General features: G+C 44.0%; 1 protein-coding gene across 3 annotated transcripts in view; it reads left to right on the forward strand.

Moving 5' to 3' along the window:
- LOC132403223 (filamin-A-interacting protein 1-like) overlaps positions 1-20753 on the forward strand; it is a 381794-nt gene that overhangs the window by 227667 nt on the left and 133374 nt on the right. For all 3 annotated transcript variants that reach the window (XM_059986627.1, XM_059986628.1, XM_059986629.1), the window contains one exon: positions 15535-15708. In XM_059986627.1, coding sequence (XP_059842610.1) covers positions 15535-15708 — 174 coding nt within the window. The remainder of the gene's footprint in view (positions 1-15534; positions 15709-20753) is intronic.

Genomic DNA, 20753 nt, shown 5'->3' on the forward strand with positions numbered 1-20753 from the left:
GGGGTGGGGGGGGGGGGGGAGGGGCTGCTTTTTGGAAAGTCTGGACTGTGCTCATTACTGCAGTTTCGTACAGAGCAGTTGCTGTGTCGCATTCAGACAACGATGTTTTCGATGGTGCATCTGTAAAAATGAGTGAGTCATCGGGGGCAGGCCAAGTTTCCTTAGCCTTCTGAGGAAGGACAGGAACTGGTATGCTTCTTCACCATCGTCTTGGTTGGAGCAGGAGATATTGACACCGAGAAACTTGAAGATCGTGACCATCAACATCATTGCCACAGTCAGGTCTCTGTCTTGAACTCAATGACCAGATTTCTCTCTTTGTCCCCATACTTGCGCATTCACTCCATTCTAACAAATGATCTTCAATTCATCTGACAGTCCTCATGCAGCATTCCCTAAGGTTAACTTCTGGTTTGATTCGATGGTAAGGAAAGCAAATGCAATGTTAGAAACATAGAAACATAGAAAATAGGTGCAGGAGTAGGCCATTCAGCCCTTCGAGCCTGCACCGCCATTCAGTATGATCATGGCTGATCACCCAACTCAGAACCCTGTACCTGCTTTCTCTCCATACCCCCTGATCCCTTTAGCCACAAGGGCCATATCTAACTTCCTCTTAAATATAGCCAATGAACCAGCCTCAACTGTTTCCTGTGGCAGAAAATTCCACAGATTCACCATGTTAGCATTCATTACAAGAGGACTAGAATATAAAAGCAAGGTTGTAATACCAAGGCTTTCTAAAGCATTTGTCAGAGTGCACCAGGAGTTTGTGAGCAGTTTTGGGCCCCTTATATAAGAAAGGATGTAGTGGTATTGAGGAGGATTGAGAGGTTGTTTGTGAGAATGATTCTGGGAGTGAAAGCATTAATGTCTGAGGAGCGCATGATGGCTCTGGGCCTGTACTCGCTGGAGTTTAGAAGAGTGAGGGAGGGATCTCATTGAAACCTATCAAATATTGGATTGCCTCGATAGAGTGGGCGTGAAGAGGATGTTTCCTACAGTGGGGGAGTCTAGGACCAGAGGGCACGGCCTCGGAATAGAAGGATGTGCCTTTATAAAAGAGATGAGGAGGAGATGAGGAGGAATTTTTTTAGTCAGAGGGTGGTAAATCGTGGAATTCATTACCACAGATGGCTGTGGAGGCCAAGTCACTGGGTATATTTAAAGGTCGATAGATGCTTGATTAGTTTAAAGGGATCAAAGGTTACAGGGAGAAGGCAAGAGGATGGGGTTAAGAGGGATAATTAATCAGCCATAGTGGAATGCCAGGATAGACTCAGTGTGCTGATAGTCAATTCTGCTTCTATGTCTTATAGTCTTATGGTTTTAAATGTGTTCATTGACTGAGCATTCACAACACTCTGTGCTAACAAGTTCCAACTATTCACCACACTATGAATTACTTTTGTACTAACTCACAGAGAGATTTTAAACCTCTTTTTATAATATGGCTTAAATACCCACACTGATATTTATGGATTTATGTACATTTTATTCATATCTGTACTACAACCTCAAACTTGATAGTTTCATTCTTTATATTGGTTGAATGTTGTTTTTGCATTGCATGTTGCACCAAAACACCACAGCAGATTCCGAATATGTGTAAATGTATATGGAAATTAAAGTTCATTCCTGAAGTTGATCCTTGAAACGGAGATATGAAGTGGTAAAGTGGTAAAAGTTAAGTCTGCCTGTACTCAGTCATCATGGAAAGTAGCTACAAGAGTCCGTCTCCAACACTCGTCGTTAACTTTTCTAGATTTATGTGGACACAAGGTACGTTAGAAATTCCTTCAGTGCTGAGATCTGTAGAAAGTACTGACGGATCTCTTGATATGACTGACCAGCTGTCACATTAATTAGACAGGCTGCAACCTGCGGATAAGGCACATGTGGCAATGGTGGGCCAATGTAAGCGTGGCCATTGTGACTGCTTTTTCGACAGATCTACTTGTTGCTCATCTGGAAGTACTCTATTGTTAGGGTTAATGTTTAGAGACTTACACTGTAATAGAGTTTGGCTGAAGACCAGTGTGCAGATAAGTCATTATATTAGCAAACCTCCCTGCCTGACTGCTCTGTTCTGAGAAAAAATGACATCATCCTGCGGGCTGTCTTGGCAGTAGAGCAGAACAGGCTTGCGTGGGCAGGGTTTAAAAAAAAAAGAAAAGTCTCTGACTGCTTAACAGAAACCATGTGAAAAGTTCATATCCATTAATAGTCCAGTAGAAGTTAGAGAACGGTAAAAGATTGTGAGGGAGTTGTTTTGTGGAGTGCCTGCTGTTCAAAGTTCAGTCTTCTTTACAGATTTGGAAAAAGTGCGATCACCGTCTAATTAATTATTATAGCACAATTCACAGGAACGAGTCTTGCAAGCGCACTGCAGAGGTTTTTGATTTTTGGAGTCCCCACAAACCCAACCACACGAGAAATGAGAAATAAACACTGCACTTGCCGAAAATCTGAAATATAATCTCGTAGGGTCAAGTTAGGACGAGTTCATGTCAAGTTTATTGTCGTATACAGTACACAAATACAATGATGTATGGGTACAATGAAAAATTTGTTTTGATCTGAAACATTAACTGTTTCTCTTAACTCACAGGTGATCACTGATCACCTACCAGTGCTTCATAAACATAAGGGATTTAGCAGATAGACTTTCAATCTGCGGGTTGATTGGGAAAATCAGGCTGGTGATGGATCCCAAGAGAGGGAATTTGTAGAACGTCTACAAGATGGCTTTTTAGAGCAGTTTGTCTTTGAGCCCATAAGAGAAAAGGCAATCCTGGACTGGGTGTTGTGCAGTGAAGTAGTTTTGATTAGGGAGCCCACGGTAAAGGAATCCTAAGGAAGCAGTGATCATAATATTATTGAACTCACTCTTGTTTGAGAGGGAGAAGTTGATTGGAAGGGAACACTAGAGGGGTGATGGCAGGACAGCGATGGCTGGAAGTTCTGGAAACAGTTCAGGAGGCTTAGGATGGATACATCCTAAAGATGAAGAAACATTTTAAAGGGAGGATGAAGCAACCGTGAACAAAAGAAGGACAGCATAGAAACAAAACAGAGGGCATACAATACAGCACAAATTAGTGGGAAGTTAGAGAATAAGAAAGCTTCTAAAAATCAACAACTAAAATATTTTTTCATTTATATGAAGAGTAAAAGAGATGTAAGACTGAATATTCAGCTGCTGATAATTGACTCTGAAGAGGACAAAGAAATGGCCAACAAAACCTGCTAAGCATCTTGTATCAGTCTTCACTGTGGAAGTGTGGTGAACTACATATACCTGTCTGGACAAGCCCCCCTGCTGACCGCTCCTGTGGCTCCTCTCACAGACCCCTGTATAAAGGCGGTTGGAGGCACTGCTCCTCTCTCAGTCTCCAGGATGTCGTGTGTTGATCTCTTGCTGTTGACTGCCCTCTTCCAGCAAATAAAAGCCTATATCTCGCCTCACGTTTCTGAGAGTTATTGATGGTGCATCAAGAAGACAATAGCAGTTTGCCAGACATTTCATAGTCTCAGGGGTAAAAGTGAGTACAGTTGCTATCACTAAGGAGAGGGTGTTTGGGAAGTTGAAAGGTATGAAAGTAGATAAGTTACCAGGATCAGATGGACAACTCCCCAGAGCTCTGAAAGAGCTAGCTGAAGAGATTGTGGGGGCATTAGTAATGATTTTTCAAGAATCATTAGATTCTGCCATGGCTCCAGAGGTCAGGAAAATTGTAAATGTCATTCCACTCTTCAAGGTAAGGAGACAGAAGCAAGGAAATTATAGGCTTCACTTCAATGGTGGGAAAGATGTTGGAGTCCATTATTAAGGATGAGGTTTTGGGTTACTTGGAAGTACATAATAAAGTAGAACAAAGTCAGCATGTTTTCCTTAAATGAAGGATTTCTCCGACAAATCTGTTCAAAATCTTTGAGGAAATAACAAGCAGGCTAGTAAAAGGACAATTGGTGGATGTTGTGTACTTGGATTTTCAGAAGGCCTTTGCAAAGTTGTCACAGATTAAGCTAGTTAACGAGAAAAGAGCCCATGGTATTACAGGAAAGATACTAGCATGGATAGCAGATTAGGTGACTGGCAGGGGGCAAAGAGGGACCTTTTCTGTTCGGCTGCCAGTGACTAGTGGTGTTCTTCAGGGGCTGGTATTGTGACCGCTTCTTTTCACGTTATATGTCAATGATTTGGATGATGGAATTGATGGCTTTGTGCCCGAGTTTGCTGATGATACAAATATAGTTGGAGGGACAGCTAACGCTGAGGAAGCAGAGAGTCTGTAGAAGGACTTAGACAGATTGGGAGCATGGGCAAAGAATTGAGTCATGAACTTTAGTAGAGAAAAATAAAGGCATAGTGTATTTTCTAAATGGGGAGAAATTTTTAAAAATCAGGGTGCAAAGGGACTTAGGAGTTCTTGTGCAGAATCCCCTAAAGGTTAACGTGCAGGTTGAGTTGATGGTAAGGAAGTCAAATGCAATGTTAGCATTAATTTTGAGAGGACTAGAATATAAAATCAAGGATGTAATGCTAAGGCATTGGTGAGTCTTCACTTGGAGTGTTGTGAGCTATTTTGGACCCCTTATTTAAGAAAGGATGTGCTGACATTGGAGAGGGTTCAGAGGAGGTTCACCTACCATCTTCTAGCTATCCTTCGTCCTCTCCCCTCATCTTTTTATTCTGGCGTCTACCTCCTTTCTCTCCAGTCCTGAAGAAGGGTCTTGGTCTGAAACATCAGCTATTTATTATTTTCCACAGATGCTGCTCGGCCTTCTGAGTTCCTCCAGCATTTTGCGTATGTGGCTTTGGCTTTCCGGCATCTGTAGAAATTTTTTTTGTGTTAAACAAAGGTTCCCCTCCCTGTCAGTTTCAGTTCTCCTCTGCTTTGTGACCTCCAGTGATAGACACGCTCTATCAATGGGGGGTGACCTCTATCCAGACCCCTCATGTTTCTTTTTACTTTTATTAGATCTTCCATCAGCCTTCTCTTCTTCCATCTCCCCCTTCTCTCAGGAGCCTTTTTTGTCAAATCTCCCCTGAATCTGCTCTAAAGTCTCAGGACCCTTCCCACACAGTGACAGCATTGAGTTCAATACTCCAGCTAAGGCCACACCACTATTTTATAAAGGTTCAGTGTGTTCTCCTTGCTTTTACACCCTGTTGCCTTTATTTCTAAACTGTGATTACCTTACTAGACACTTCTTCAGTCTGCCCTACCACTGTCAATGGCCTATGCACCCTGCTTGAACAGTATCGCTTGTTGCCCCTCTTCTTTCATCCTCATGTAATGCATCACTGATCTCTCCACGATGAACCAGTCTCCCCATTCCACTGCCCTTTTCATTTCCTTCTGCAGATTATCCCAGTTCTCGTTACAGTTCAGATGTGAGTTATCTGCTAAGTTCTTGGTCATTATTGCAAGTGATGCAAAGCTGGACACTCCTTTATGGTGTAGACCCTGTCCTGAGATTGCCCAGTCCTGACCACACCGCCCCATCAGCCTTTCCGTTGGCCGAACAGAAAAAATATTGCCTCATATGAAAATCACAAGTTTCCTTTAGGAGGCACAAACTTCTGTGTCATACGGGATTATTGGCAACCAATATTACTCAGTAACATGTACACTGCTTTGGACACTGTTGGGTGGGGACCTACCAGGGGAAAGCTGCAGTGCCAAGAATCAGGCCCTGTGGCTCAGCAGGGAAGAGGGAAAAGAGTGCAGTAGTAATAGGGGATTCCATAGTCAGACCAGGAGACAGATTCTACAGACTTGAAAGATACCCAGATGATGTATTGCCTCTCGGGTGCCAGGGTCAGGGATGAATCGAATTGGGTCCATGGCATTCTGAAGGAGGAGAGTAAGCGGACTGAAGAGCTGGTAAACATTGGCACCGATGACACAGGCAGGGAAAGGAGTGAGGTGCTGAAGTGAGAATATAGGGAGTGAGGCTCAAAGCTGAAAAACAGGACCTCAGGGGTAGTGGTCTCTGGATAGAAGGTGGGACTCTGCAGAGGCCCAATAAAAAATCCATTGAAAGGTTTGGAAGCTACCGTTTTCAACTTCCAGCTGAAAAGATGGCAATGTTTTTCTCTGAATCAAGTCCACGCACGTGAATCAAGTATTTATGTTTCAATGGAAACTAATTACTCTGTTTAACTAAAAGTGAAAGGGATATCTCCTGACATATTAAATATCCATAAAACATTGCCATGAATAATTTGTACCCCAAAAGACAATCCAATCTCAGTGGACAGAAACATCCATCAGCCTGTCTACTTTGATGTCAAAGGTACCACCGATACTGTCCTTAGCAGAATAATTCTGTGTCAGCTTGTTCCTTAATTGTGCAAATGTGAAGTACAGTTTGGATTAGGTAGCCGAATGGGTTACTGAAAATAAACCGACAAACGACATACTTCCCATTCTCACTTTATTTATTGTTCTATACATCACCACGGCCTTTCACTTCACCTTTACAGACAGTCTGTAGCCACTTTATTAGGTACAGCTGCTCATCAATGCAAGTATCTGAATGGCCAGTCATGTAGCAGCAACTCAGTGCTTAAAAAGTTTCAGGCAAGGTCGCAGTTCGGTTATTGTTCAGACCAAACACCCGACTGGGGAAGAAATGTGATCTAAGTGACTTTGACTGTGGAATGAGTGTTGGTGCCGGACGGTTTGGTTTGCGTCCCCTCAGAAACTGCTGATCGGCTGAAGGTTTCCACGCACTGCTGTCTCCGGAGTTGATAGAGAATGGTGCGAGAGGCAGAATGGAAACAAAAACATCCAGCGAGCAGCTGCCCTGTCGGAGGAGAACGGCCAGACTGGTTCAAGCTGACTGGAAGGTGACAGTAACTCAAATAATCCCGCATTACTACAGCGCTGTGCAGATCACACAACATGTCAAACCGTGAAGTGGATGGGCTTCAGCAGCAGAAGACCACAAACGTACACTCCGTGGCCACTTTGTTAGATACGGGAAGTACCTAGTAAAGTGGCCATTGTGTGTAGAGGACGCAGAGAGAAGGTGGGAGGTAGAGACGTGGTGGACAAGGGATGCTGTGACACTAATGCAGGTTTTCTTCAATAGACAGCCATTCGAGCCTATACGAGGACATTGCATTCTTCCAATGACCTCACTTCAATGTTTCTTTTAGTTGCCACAAGGATTTCATAGTGGGTGACCACGTACATTCCATGTGTGTGTGAAATGTCTTTGTCAGATCTGATTTGAGTTACAATAAGAATTTTTTCTTTCAACCATGCAATTATTTACAGCTGTTCTTGTCTAGCTCTTTACCTAAAACAGGGACGTTGTACAGAACTCTAGCTTTGTCACATAATTTGGGGAGGAAGATAGCAAGAGTATTAACTGAAGCAGAGTAATTATGTGAAATAGCCAAGATTTCAGGCAAAGCCTTCGTAGAATTATAGAGTCATAGTCCATGTCGACACAGTGCCTACTAGTCCCAGTTTCCTGCCTGCAGCCCAAACCCCTTCAGGCTGCATCACTCCATGTACCCACCCAAGTACTTCTTAAAGGATACCTTCCCTTTAATCGGGTTTAATGTCACATGAAATTTCTTATCTTTGCGGCAGCTCTTTGAAGATGTTCAGATACTACGGAGGCAAGTGCCCGTGATGGAGCTGATTGAGCTTACAAGTTTGTTGTACCTGCCTCAACTCTTGCGCTGCTCAGTCCATGTACTCACCATCCTCTATGTAAAAACGTTACCCTTCAGGTCCCTTTTCAAACTCCCCCCCCCCCCTCAGCTTAAACCTATGCCCCTTGCTTTAGGACTTCTCTACCCCAGGGAAAAGATCGTTCCCAACCACCTTATCTATGCCTATCATAATTTTAAGCATTTCTGTAAAATTGACTTCATATACAAAATTATAAGGAGTATAGATAGGATAAATGCAAGCAGGCTTTTTGCACCGAGGTTAAATGAGGTTAAAACTAGTCGTCCAGGTCATGGATTAATGTTTAAGTGGGGCATGATGGGGGAGCTTCTTAACTCGGAAAGTGGGGAGAGTGTGAAACCAGCGGAAGTGATGGATGCGGGTTCAATTTCAATGGTTAAGAGAGGTTTGTGGATGGGAGGGGTATGAAGGGCTCCAGTCCAGGTGCAGGTGGATGAAATTAGGTGGAATAGCAGTCTAGCATGGAGCAGATGGGCTGAAGGGCCTGGTGTAGTCCACTATAGCTCAATGACTCTAATATGAACAATTACTTGAACAGGTCGTGTTCTTTCATTTGTTGGGACCTACCTGTAGATACGAAACCAACTCAGAACAAGGTTAAGAAAGCATGGGTCTAGGAGGGCTCTCGGCAGCAGTGCCTCTGAAGTGCTGACTGTAGTTTCAAGTCTGACGTGTAAACCAGGCTGAAGCTTCCGCGAAATACTGGGAACTGCTGAGCAACACACACAAAACGCATCCATGGAAAAGAGTAAAGAGTTGACATTTCAGGCAGAGACACTTGCTTGTGCCATGGGATTTGTTGTTTTGCGGCAGCAGTACAGTGCAATGTATAACAAATTGGAATAAGGAAAAATAATATACATAGATAGTATATAAATGAATAAAATATTATATACAGTGATTGCCATTAATTGGGGCATGTTGGGACTCAGTACATTATGGCCCAATTTAGTAGCTGCCCCAATTAGCTGAAGTTTATTGGAAATAGTAAAAAAAAGACAAACTGAGTAATAAATTATATATTTAAGTGAACTAGAGAACAAATTAGATTACTACCAATACTACTACAGCGCTATAAAACCTTGTATTAGTTCCCGATACTTAACAACACTTCACGTTCTTTTAGCAGTAAATGAATAAAATCAATCAGACATCTAGTGCAGATAATGGACTGGTTTCAAATAATGATGCTGAAGACCAGGTCTTTGTTTTCATTGTAACATTCAAGATGATCGCCGATACCTTTAAATTCTTCATAGATTCTAACTTGTTGGTGCAGTGAAATTGTTTCATTTTCACTCCTGGCCATTTCTGGCATCTCCAAGCCTGAAAGCTAGAAACTGCAGGGGGCAAAACAGTTCTGGATTGTCTTATTGCTTATCACTTGCCAACTATTAACGACAAAAATCATTGTTCTTTTGAACACAAGCACATACAACGGACACTATTTAAAAACTGTTCACTGTAAGCACGGTGTCGTGTCTAACGGCCATGCAAGTGCATGCAACTGGCGATAATTAGAAACTGTTCGGCAGAAGTTTCCCATCCTAATTAAGCAGCATTGTGTTGCAAATTAATGAAGGGCATCCCTGCTATTTTTTCAGTTAGCTTATGATCTCTAAGAGTTGCCTCAAATAAGCAGTTCTGTCCTGATTAACCAATGGCCCAACTAACACCAACCCGAAACACACGTACAGTAAATATACATACATATATATATATACTTGTGATCCTCAGGTTCAGCTGGCAGTGTTAGTCTAGGGGAAGACAGCCTAACTTGTGAAATCTCATTTGTACGGATGCTGCATGTTGTGTTTGCCGTTACAAATCAGTGCCACAAAATATCGGACAGTACACTATATGCAATTAAGCAATTGAGCTTTATAATTCTTAGTTTGTCTAGAGGGTTAGTAAAGAAAACAAAAAGAAAAGGGGCCCATTTTAATGAAACAGTCTACTGTGCACATCAGAGCTTACATTTTCCATCCATTAGTTCCCCATCGATTTTATCAAAGTGTCGTTGACTCCCAGACCCTCACTTCAAGTCCACTCCGTCCTGCGGTCTACCAGCTTGCACCTCTCGTGTCTTCTCTCTCCATCTCTTGCCGGCAGAAGACCGTGAATGCTCCTCTCAGACGCACAAGAAAGAAACAACACTCCCCTCATTGGATGGCGCACATTCCAAAGCCCCCGGTATCTCTAGTCATAACCCAAAACCTGCTGCTATAGAATGACCATTACATTAGCAGCAGTGAAACCTTTCCCAGGGCATTACAGTGTGTGTGTGTGTGTGTGTGTGTGTGTGTGTGTGTGTGTGTGTGTGTGTGTGTGTGTGTGTGTGTGTGTGTGTGTGTGTGTGTGTGTGTGTGTGTGTGCGTGTGTGTGCGTGTGTGTGCGTGTGTGTGTGTGCACGGGATAGCATATATAGTGAAATTGTGTTCATGGTCTGGTTTATTGTCTGATCAGAAATCCGATGGCAGAGAGGAAGAAACTGTTCCTAAAGTGTTGAGTGTGGGTTTTCAGGCTCCTCCCTGATGGTAGTGATGAGAAAGGGGCATGCTCTGGGTGGGGGGGGGAGGGTCCTCCGTGATGGGGAACCTAGTGCCCACGATGGAACTGACAGCGTTTACGACCCTCTGCAGCTCTTTCCAGTTCTGTGCATTGCGCCCCCCCCCCCCATACCAGACGGTGATGCAACCAGTTAGAATGTTTTCCACGTTAAATAAATAAACAGGAATAAGCAGTTGATGATTTGGGCCACTAATACACCCAGGGGAATGTCCCTCCCCAGAGTGTCGTGTGGCCACTGGGGCAACCCCATTCATGTGTTGATGGCAGAGACAGACCAGCTTCAGCTGTGGACTATTTTTTCTCCCCTGGATATCAATGCCGAACCAGCAGTTGGCATTGTAGGTAAAAGCAAAATGAGAACGTGAGAATTTGGAGCCGGTGTAAGACTATCTGAGCTCCCCCACCACCCACCCCCTTGAGCTAAGCTCTGCCATGCATCCAGAAAGTGCTGACCTTTCGCCTCCGTGATATTTTCCAGGACGGGTCCCCGTGTCATGTGATCCCATGAATGCTCAGAAATCGATCCATCTCTGTTTTAAATGAACTCAGTGACTGGGCCTCTGGGGTAGGAAATTCTGAAGGTTAACTTTGAGAGGAAGGGATCGCTCCCCACCTCAGCCTTAAGCGGGCCCCTGGTCCTCATTCTCAGAGGCAGAGGTCTCTGGTTCCAGCCTCCTCAGCCCAGGGAAACATCCTGCCTGCGGGGCTGTCTGAGAATTCAAATTTCAATCACTTGTCGTTCGTGCATACTCACAGCACACCACAGGAACCAGTGTAGTGAAATTCCCTGAAGCAAGAACATTCTTCCTAACATAAATGTACACATTGTGTTCACAATCTTCCAGAGATGCAGAAATCCAGTAGGCCACTGGCATTCCGGGCAGCAATGAATGTTCTCCATTTCTGGCAGCCCTCAGGGCTTCATTCATCATATCAGTATCCTCCTCTCAGTCTTCGGTACTGTCAGTCATGCAAGACTCAGGAAAACCATTGGACTTGGACGTAGAAAGATTCTTCATTGCTGTTATGTAACAATTTCATTTGACCAGTCAGGGTCGTTAGCCCTGAGCTGGACCCGCAGACCTGGAGGACCGGTGGACCACTCTCAATTTGATCTCTACCCTTTGACCTGCTTGGCACGGGTGACCCTATCGAGAGCCAAAGCGTAACTCCAGCCAACACAAGCTGCCCAGTCATCGCGTCACGCGAGCCTCCAGACCATGGCAAGGTTGCGAGCCTCTTGGAGGGGGGTAGGACTGCTTGCCCTCAAATCCTCTTGTAATTAACGGATCTACCATTGTCCCTCCTACATCTTCACCTTAGCTTTCTGTAGATTATGTACAAGGACATCTTGCCTGACCTCACAGTTCTCCTCCCACTCTCTGGACTTTCCTGTCCCTTACCTTCCTCATTCCATGAATCAATAGAACCCCTCTGTCAGAAGGAATTTGGCCTACATTTCATGAAGCAGGGTGAATATTAGAACCTATGATGCAGGCATTCAGACCTGTACCCATCTGTCACATAATCTGAAAGGGGTGGAGAAAAAATTTACAGGAATGGTGCCAGGACTCGAGGGACAGAGTTGTAGGGAGGGGGTGGGAAGACTAGAATGTTATTTCTTGGAGTAGAGAACAGAAAGGTTGTTTTATAGAGGTGGACAAAATGCAGGCAAATGGACCAGTGTAGATGGGCATCTTGGTCAGCATGGACTAGATGGGCTGAAGGGCAAGTTTCCCTGCTGTATGAAGCTATGACTGTAACTAATGGACAGCTCACTTTTAGATAACAGGTCCGGTGATGCTGCAGCTCTCTGGACTCAGTATTAATCCCAAAATTTCCGAAAACCAACGCTTCCAGTTCACGTTGGAAATGACCTCTCATGACCTCTGGTTATCCATCTGGAATGGAAATTTGCCTCTCTTCACAGCTGCCTGATCTGATCAGCACTCTCCTTTATCTCAGAGCACCTGAAGCTGCTGCATCCTGCAACTTACCATCCCAGCCTTGTCTCTTTCTTTTCATAGTTCTTAACCGTCTCCCTCTACTTACACCTGCTTTTGGACAGAACAGCTCTGACTAACCACTGGTCTCAGGCCGCCACCATCTCCCTCTGCCAGCATCACTGGGATTTGCTTGTCTGCTGCCAAAGGAAGGTCCACGTCTGAGGCATTACACTGCTTCTCTCTCCATAGATGCTGCCTGACCTGTCTGACTAGGAATTTCTTATAGGTGGTAAGAGTCCACTATTAGGAATAACAGTGCATAGTTCCCTGAAGGTGGAGTCTCATGTAGATAGGGTGGTGAAGAAGGCTTTTGGAACGCTGGCCTTTATAAATCAGAGCATTGAGTACAGAAGTTGGGATGTAATGTTAAAATTGTACAAGGCATTGGTAAGGCCAAATTTGGAATATTGTGTACAGTTCTGGTCACCGAATTATAGGAAAGATATCAATAAATTAGAGAGAGTGCAGAACCAATTTACTAGGATGTTACCTGGGTTTCAGCACTTAAGTTACAGAGAAAGGTTGAACAAGTTAGGTCTCTATTCATTGGAGCGTAGAAGGTTGAGGGGGGATTTGATCGAGGTATTTAAAATTTTGAGAGGGATAGATAGAGTTGACGTGAATAGGCTGTTTCCATTGAGAGTAGGGGAGATTCAAACAAGAGGACATGATTTGAGAGTTAGGGGGCAAAAGCTTAAGGGAAACACGAGGGGGTATTTCTTTACTCAGAGAGTGATAGCTGTGTGGAATGAGCTTCCTGTAGAAGTAATAGAGGCCAGTTCAGTTGTGTCATTTAAGGTAAAATTGGATAGGTATATGGACAGGAAAGGAGTGGAGGGTTATGGGCTGAGTGCGGGTAGGTGGGACCAGGTGAGATTAAGAGTTCGGCACGGACTAGGAGGGCCGAGATGGCCTGTTTCCGTGCTGTGATTGTGATTGTTATATGGTTATTCCCCCAGGCAGCGTGTTCCACACCTCTGTATGAGAACATCAGAACCCTTGTAAGCCTTCTACCTCTTCCCCTTAACCTATGTCCACGGGCTTTTGATAGCTCTGCCGCGTGGGGTGGGGGGGGGGGGGAGGTTTCCTGCTGTCCACCTCCTCCATGTCGTTTGTAATTTTATATATTCTACCCTCTGAGGAAAACAGAGATAGCCTATACAATCTCTCCTCACAACTGAAACACCCTGTAACAGTCAAAGTGCTGGTGAATTTACTTCTCTTGTTGTGGTGTACTGTTCAACTTGCAGTAATCCAAATACAAACATTCTATAAAGTTGCACCAAGGTTTCCTTGCTCTTAAATTCTGCGTCCAGGCAGAAGGCCAGGTACCCATTGGCTTCCTAACCACCTAATTACCGACGCTGTCCTTTTCCGGCATCCTTTTTAAAGCTTTATTTGCCACATTCACGTCAAAACGTTGAAACGCATCATCGGCCAGCGCAGTCCCAGGGTCGTACTAGGGCAGCCCGCAGATGTCACTGCGCATCTGGCTGCAACCTGGCACGCCCGCAACGTGCTAATCTCAACTGCGTGTCTTTGGGATGTGGGGAGAAACCGGAGCACCTGGAGGAAACCCACACAGTCACAAGCTCCTTACGGATAGTGGTGGGAATCGAACCCTGATCGGTGAATGGTGCCACTACTCTACTGTGCTGCCTACGTGAGTTCTGCACCAAAGTCCTCAATACTCCTTATGGCCCTGCCAGTCGTTGTGTATGCTCCACCTAATTAGTTTTCCATAGTACATCGTCCTACGCTTACTGGGATCAAATTCCATCCGTCTTTCCCCAGCCTATTTTACCAACTGATAGACATGGTCCAGTAGCCTCTCACTGCCCTCCCCACCACCAGTATTTATATCATCTGCAAACTTGCTGTTCGCACCTCCTGCATTCAAATCCAATGTGTTAGTGCGTATAACAGGAAGGAAGGGCCCCAGCACCAATTCCTGTGGCAAAATACCGGACACAGGCTTCCAATCACAAAACCAATCACGACCATTGCTTTTCGGACCAGACTCCCATGTGAGATCTTGTCTGAATTATTTTTTTAATAATAAAGACTTTAGGCCCAGGTGCAAACTGTAACATGGGTGTAATTGTGCTGCATGGGCTCATTGGGCTGGAAGGGTTTTTTACTGTTCTGTATCTCTGAATGAATGAATGGATGAAAAAATAAAAACCCGCCAGACGACAGTAAAAACCTGTTATCGACATTTACCAAGAGTGTTGTATACAAAAGCCCCAAAGCATTGTTGAGGATCCCTACCACCCATTGCACAACTTCTTTCACCCACTACCATCAGGAAGGAGGTACAGATGCATCAGGACGAGGACTGCCAGACTGGGTAACAGCTTCTTCCCTCAGGCTGCGAGACTAATAGGTACCCTGCCACCACCGAGACCCCTTCACTAGGAGTTTGCCATTTACTGTTTACCTGTGCTGTGCACTGCGCGCCTTCTTGAATTATATTTTATTACCTTATTTATGGTAATATTTTGCTTTATGTTTTGTTGCTGCATCGTTGTCCGGAGGAACATTTGGTTGTATATATGTACAGTCAGATGACAATAAACTTGAGCTTAAATACAAACAGTACATACATATACACACACACACATACATAAATGCATACATACATACAGTACTGTGGGTAAGTGCTAGGCACGCTAGATCTTTTATATAGTTTCAGATGGTATGGTCTCTACGGAGCCCTGATCTCAACATCATCCAGCCTGTCTGGGATTACCTGCAGAGACAGAAGCAAGTGAGACAGCCAAAGTCTGCTGAAGAACTGTGGCAAGTTCTCCAAGGTGCTTGGAACAACCCACTAGCACAACAGTGTACCTAAGAGAATTTTTGCAGTTTTAAAGGCAAAGGGTAGTCACATCAAATATTGATTAGATTTAGTTTTTTTATTGTTTACTGCTCTTTACAGTAATTTATTGATATTCACAAACTTTATGAAGTAACTTCGCTTTACAGATTTTTTTATATGTGCCTAAGACTTTAGCACAGTATGGGACATACACAGCCCAGGAATAAACCAATCATGTAGAGTGAAAGTCTGCTATTTGACATTATATGGGGTGGAAGGTAATTCACTGTAAATTAAAATGCTGAGATTTATTATCCTATAAAATATTACATTGAGTTCACTTGCCTTCATTACCTTTTCAATTATGAGCTAGGTCTGGAGTTAAATGTAAACACGCTTTAATCAATCTTCACAGGCTCGAGAGGATGTAATTCACCTGCTGAAGTCGGACAAGATAAATCCCGAGACTCTTGAGGCTTATTACGGTCTGGCTGTTCCTGAGAAGATTTTGCAGACATTGTATCGAGATGCCTGTCACTTCCAGGAGAAAAGTCCAGGGGAGGATGTATATGAGAAACCCATGGCAGAGGTATGAGTTCATCCTTACATCAAGGAATTTACATGCAGAAAATTGTTTGGGTTCTTGCTGTTAGGTATGCTAGTGGCAATAGTCAAATTTCACTATTCTACTAGGTGCAGTCACAATGCACCTTTTCAAGTGAAAATTAGCATCCCATGGGGTAACAATGCCAATTTCATTCTCGGGAGGGTTCTGAACCAATTCCATGGACAGTGTCATCAAAGAGAATCCGCTCGTAATCCGTCTCCATCAGTCTGGTGTTTCAGTATCACAGGTTAACACAGCTGTGTTGTTGAGTGGTCCTTGCATAACTCCACCCTGAAACAGACGTTGTCGGGCTCAGCTTGCCCTCTCCAATCGATGCACTGCTGGTGTCTGTCATTCTCAATACGTAGCCGCGAACGTGCAGTGACTGCAGTCAGTTCTCAGCAGTGCTCTGCTGTCCAAGTGACCACTGGGTTACGGGCTGATTGTATTACAGAAACCTGCCTTCAAGAAATGCTAGCCAAAAGTTTGAGATATGCAACAAAACTTGCTCATACGTAATTTACACGAGGGAGTAATAAATGCAAAGTGGACGGAAAAACAAATCGACAGTTTTGACTTTACAGAAACCTGCCTTCAAGAAATGCTAGCCAAAAGTTTGAGATATGCAACAAAATTTGCTCGTACGGAATTTACACGGGGGAGTAATAAATGCAAAGTGGACGGAAAAACAAATCGACAGTTTTGACTTTTAGATTCTCAAAACTGTGGAGCAATAACACTTGGACATTACATCACTGTGTCCCCACGTTAATTGTGTTCGCAGTCACAGCTGAGGCCCTCCTTTGCCAGTTTGAAGACGTGTGAATAGACATCTCAAAAAAGTTCTAAAGTTCAAAAGTAAATTTATTCTCTAAGAACATATATGTCAATTTATACGACCCTGAGATTCACTTCCTACTGAACAAATCCATAAAAGAATAATAACCTTGATAGAATCAGTGAAAGACCACACCAACTTGGGTATTCAGCTAGTGTGCAAAAGACAACAAACTGTGCAAATACAAAAAGAAAGAAGTAATCATAATAAATAAATAAACAACAAATATCAAGAACATGAGATGAAGAGTCCTTGAAAGTGAGTCCATAGGTTATGGGAACATTTCAAAGATTGGAAAAGTGAAGTAGAATGAAGTTATCCGTGCTGGTTCAGGAGCCTGATGCTTGAGGGGTAATATCTGCTTCTGAACCTGGTGGTGTGAGTCCTGAGGCTTCTGTGCCTTCTTCCTGAAGGTAGCAGCGAGAGGAGAGTGCGTCCTGGGTGGGTGGGGTTCAGTTGCAGTGCAGTACTGTTCACATGGCCTTGGACTGGAGAAGGAGTGGCAAAGGAAGGTCTCAGCTGGGAATGACAACCCAATCAACAGGGTTAGGAATATATCTTCAAAGTTCTAAGTTCCAAGTAAATTTATTATCAAAGAACGTATATGACACCATAACTATATAAGATACAATTTCTTGCAGGCATTTGCAGTAGAACAATGAACGAATGTGCAAAAGAAGACACACCGTGCAATTCAATTGATCAATAAATCAATAGATAAATAAGTAAATTCTGAGAACATGAGTTGAGAAGTCTTTGAAAGGCTGTGGGATCAGTTCTGAGTTGAGGTTATTTATGCTGGTTCAGGAACTTGATGGTCACAGGGTATAACTGTTCTTGAATCTGGTGGTGGGGACCTGGAATTCTCGAACCTGTACCTCCTTCCTGATGGCAGGAACAAGAAGAGAGCATGACTCTCTCTTCAAGAGTGGAGGTCCTTGTTGATGGATGCTGCTTTCTTGTGGCAGCACAGCATGTAGATGTGCTCAGTTGTGGGGAGGGCTTTTCCTCTGATGGAATAAGCTGTATCCACCAATTTTTGTAGGCTCTTGTGTTCTTGGCCATTGGTATTTCCATATTAGGCTGTTATTCATGCAGAGAGTGGTGGGAGTGTGGAATGAGCTGCCAGATGAAATGGTGAATGTGGGCTCACTTTTGACATTTAAGAAAAACTTGGACAGGTATATGGATAAGGGGGGTTTGGAGGGATATGGCCCAGGCCCAGTGACACTAGGCAGAAAAATGGTTTGGCACAGCCAAGAAGGGCCAAAGGGCCTGTTTCTGTGCTGTAATCTTCTATGGTTCTATGGTTCTATCAGGACACTCTCCACTGTGTATTAACTGAGTGGAAAAGCAAATTGTACAGAGGATGTGGAGAGTCTGCAGAGGGATATAGATAGGTTAAGTGAGTGGGCCAAGGTCTGGCAGATGGAATACAACGATGGTAAATATAAGATCATTCACTTTGGAAAGAATAATAAAAGAGCAGACTATTATTTAAATAGTGAAAGATTGCAGCATGCTGTTGTACAAAGGGACTTAGGAGTGCTTCTTCATGAATCACAAAAAGTTGACTTGCAGGTACAACAGGTTATTAAGAAGACAAAAGGAATGTTGGCCTTCATTGCTAGAGGGATTGAATTCAGGAGCAGGGAGGTTATGATGCAACTGTACAGGGTACTGGTGAGGCCGCACCTGGAGTACTGTGTGCAGTTCTGTCTCCATACTTGAGGAAGGATATACTGGCTTTGGAGGCAGTGCAGAGGACGTTCACCATGTTGATTCCAGGGATGAAGGAGTTAACCCATGAAGAGAGATTGAGTCGACTGGGACTATACACTCTGGAATTCAGAAGAATGAGAGGGGATCTTATAGAAACATACAAAATTTTGAAAGGGATAGATAAGATAGAAGTAGGAAAGTTGTTTCCATTGGTAAATGAGACTAGAACTAGGGGGCATTGCCTCAAGCTTCAGGGCAGAAGATTTAGGATGGAGATAAGGAGAAACTGTTTTTCCCAGAGAGTGGTAAATCTGTGGAATTCTCTGCCCAGGGAAGCAGTTGAGGCTTCTTCACTAAATATATTTAAGATACAGTTAGATAGGTTTTACATAGTAAGGGAATTAAGGATTATGGGGAAAAGACTGGTAGATGGAGCTGAGTTGACAGACAGATCAGCCATGATCTTATTGAGTGGCGGGGCAGGGTCGATGGGCCGGATGGCCTACCCCTGCTCCTATTTCTTATTAAAGTTTGACAAGGTTTTAGATGACATGCTGAATCTGCACAAACTTCTAAGAAAGTAGAGAGGTGGTCATGCCTTCTTTATAATGTACTTATGTGCTGTTATGATAACGTCCAGGAATTTAAAGTTACTGACCCTCTCCACCTCCATTCCCCTCATAAGGACTGGCTCATGGACCTCTGGTTTCTTCTTCATGTAGTCAACAATCAGCTTTTGGTTTTGCTGATATAGAATGAAAGGTTGTTTCTGTGGCACCACTTGGACAGATTGTCAATTTCCCTCTTAAATGCCGATTCACTACCACCCTTGATGTGGCCAACAACAGTGGTGTCATCAGCAAACCTAATATGGCACTGGAGCTGTTCTTAGCCTCGCAGTTATTAGTAAAAGCGAGTAGGGCCGGGGACTGAACACGCGACCTTTTGGTGCACCTGTGCTGATGGTGACAGTGAAGATGTTGTTGTTGCCATCCCATACAGACTGGGTTCTGCAAGTGAGGAAATCGAGGATCCAATTGCACCGGTTGCTATCAAAGCCCAGATCTTGAAGCATTGAGGTGCATTGAAGCATTGAAGTCTTGAGGTGATGATAATATTGAAGCTGTAGTCATTGAAGAGCACCTTGATGCTCCTGAGAATCTTCACGGCCCAGATGCTCCAGGGTTGAGAGAAGAGCCAATGAAACTGCATGATGAGTCTTCAAATCTCTGTGACTCTACTGGAGAAGGCAAAGGACCAAGCTACCAGTGTGCTGGAGGCTGAAGGAGTTAGAGTAGTGTATGCGCATGGATGGATGGAAGGAAAGGGTTGCTGTTGTTGCTTTGTCACTTGGTATGTTCTATTTAGTTGTGTTCTCTGTTGATTGCTGAACATTGTGGACATGCTATGTTGGTGCCAGAATGTGTAGCGCCATTCTCAGGCTGCCCCCAGCATAACCTTGGATTGTGTTGATTGTTTACACAAATGGTGCAGTTGACTGAATGTACAGTACCGATGATAAATATATGAACCTGAATCTGAATTAACGCGAGTGAAAGACATCCTGCAGGATTGTATAACTTGAGATTTAATGGAAAAAGAAGGTTCATGTTGCAGAGAATGACAGCATGGACAGTTTTGTAGCAAAATGGCTCTTTTGTAAAGCAGGGTCAGCCTGTACAAGCAGTGATCGCCCAGCTACCTGGGACAGCTGATACCAAATGCATGTATGGTACTATGAAGGGAGAGGAAGGCACTGGGTGTGTGGAGAGTGGGAGGAATTCTGAGAGGAGTATGGCCCGCATGAGGAATCTTCTCTGTGCACTGGAACCAGGGAGACTTACGAGGGTTACAGTCAGGAAATCCTGGTGAGAGGTTGTCAGGAAAGGCTCTGTAAGATAAGTACACTCAATGAATGTCTGGGCTTTGGGAAAACCTGCAGAACAGTCTATGAATGTGGATAATGAATGTTTTTTCACAAGGGCAGATGGAAAGTACTCGACCTTCTCTCTATAAGGACAGAGTTCGTGTGACCCTCTCCAGTACAACCTTGAGCACCAAACTGTGAGATGTGTGCAGGAGTCTAGAGCAGCAGTCTAGTATGGTCCCGAGGCAAGGATCTCCAGAGACCACAGTAGCCCAGTCCACGTAAATTGTGTTGGTAGGGGATTGCATAGGTGTTATCACAGATCTCAGTGAGGACTGGGTACAGGAGTGAATACAGGATTGAGATAGATCAGCTGGTTGAGTGGTGTTGAACTCTACATCAATAAGACCAAGGGACTGATTGAGAGCTTCAGGAAGGGGAAGTCGAGGGAACACACACCAGGCCTCATCGGGGGGTCAGCAGGGGAAAGGGAGAGCAGTTTCAAGTTCCTGGGGGTGTCAACATTTCTGAAGATCTAACCTGAGCCTGACACATTGATACAATTACAAAGAAAGCACAAGAGTGGCTATATGTTATCAG

This window comes from Hypanus sabinus, chromosome 12 (assembly GCF_030144855.1).
Source record: "Hypanus sabinus isolate sHypSab1 chromosome 12, sHypSab1.hap1, whole genome shotgun sequence".
NCBI classification, from domain to species: domain Eukaryota; kingdom Metazoa; phylum Chordata; class Chondrichthyes; order Myliobatiformes; family Dasyatidae; genus Hypanus; species Hypanus sabinus.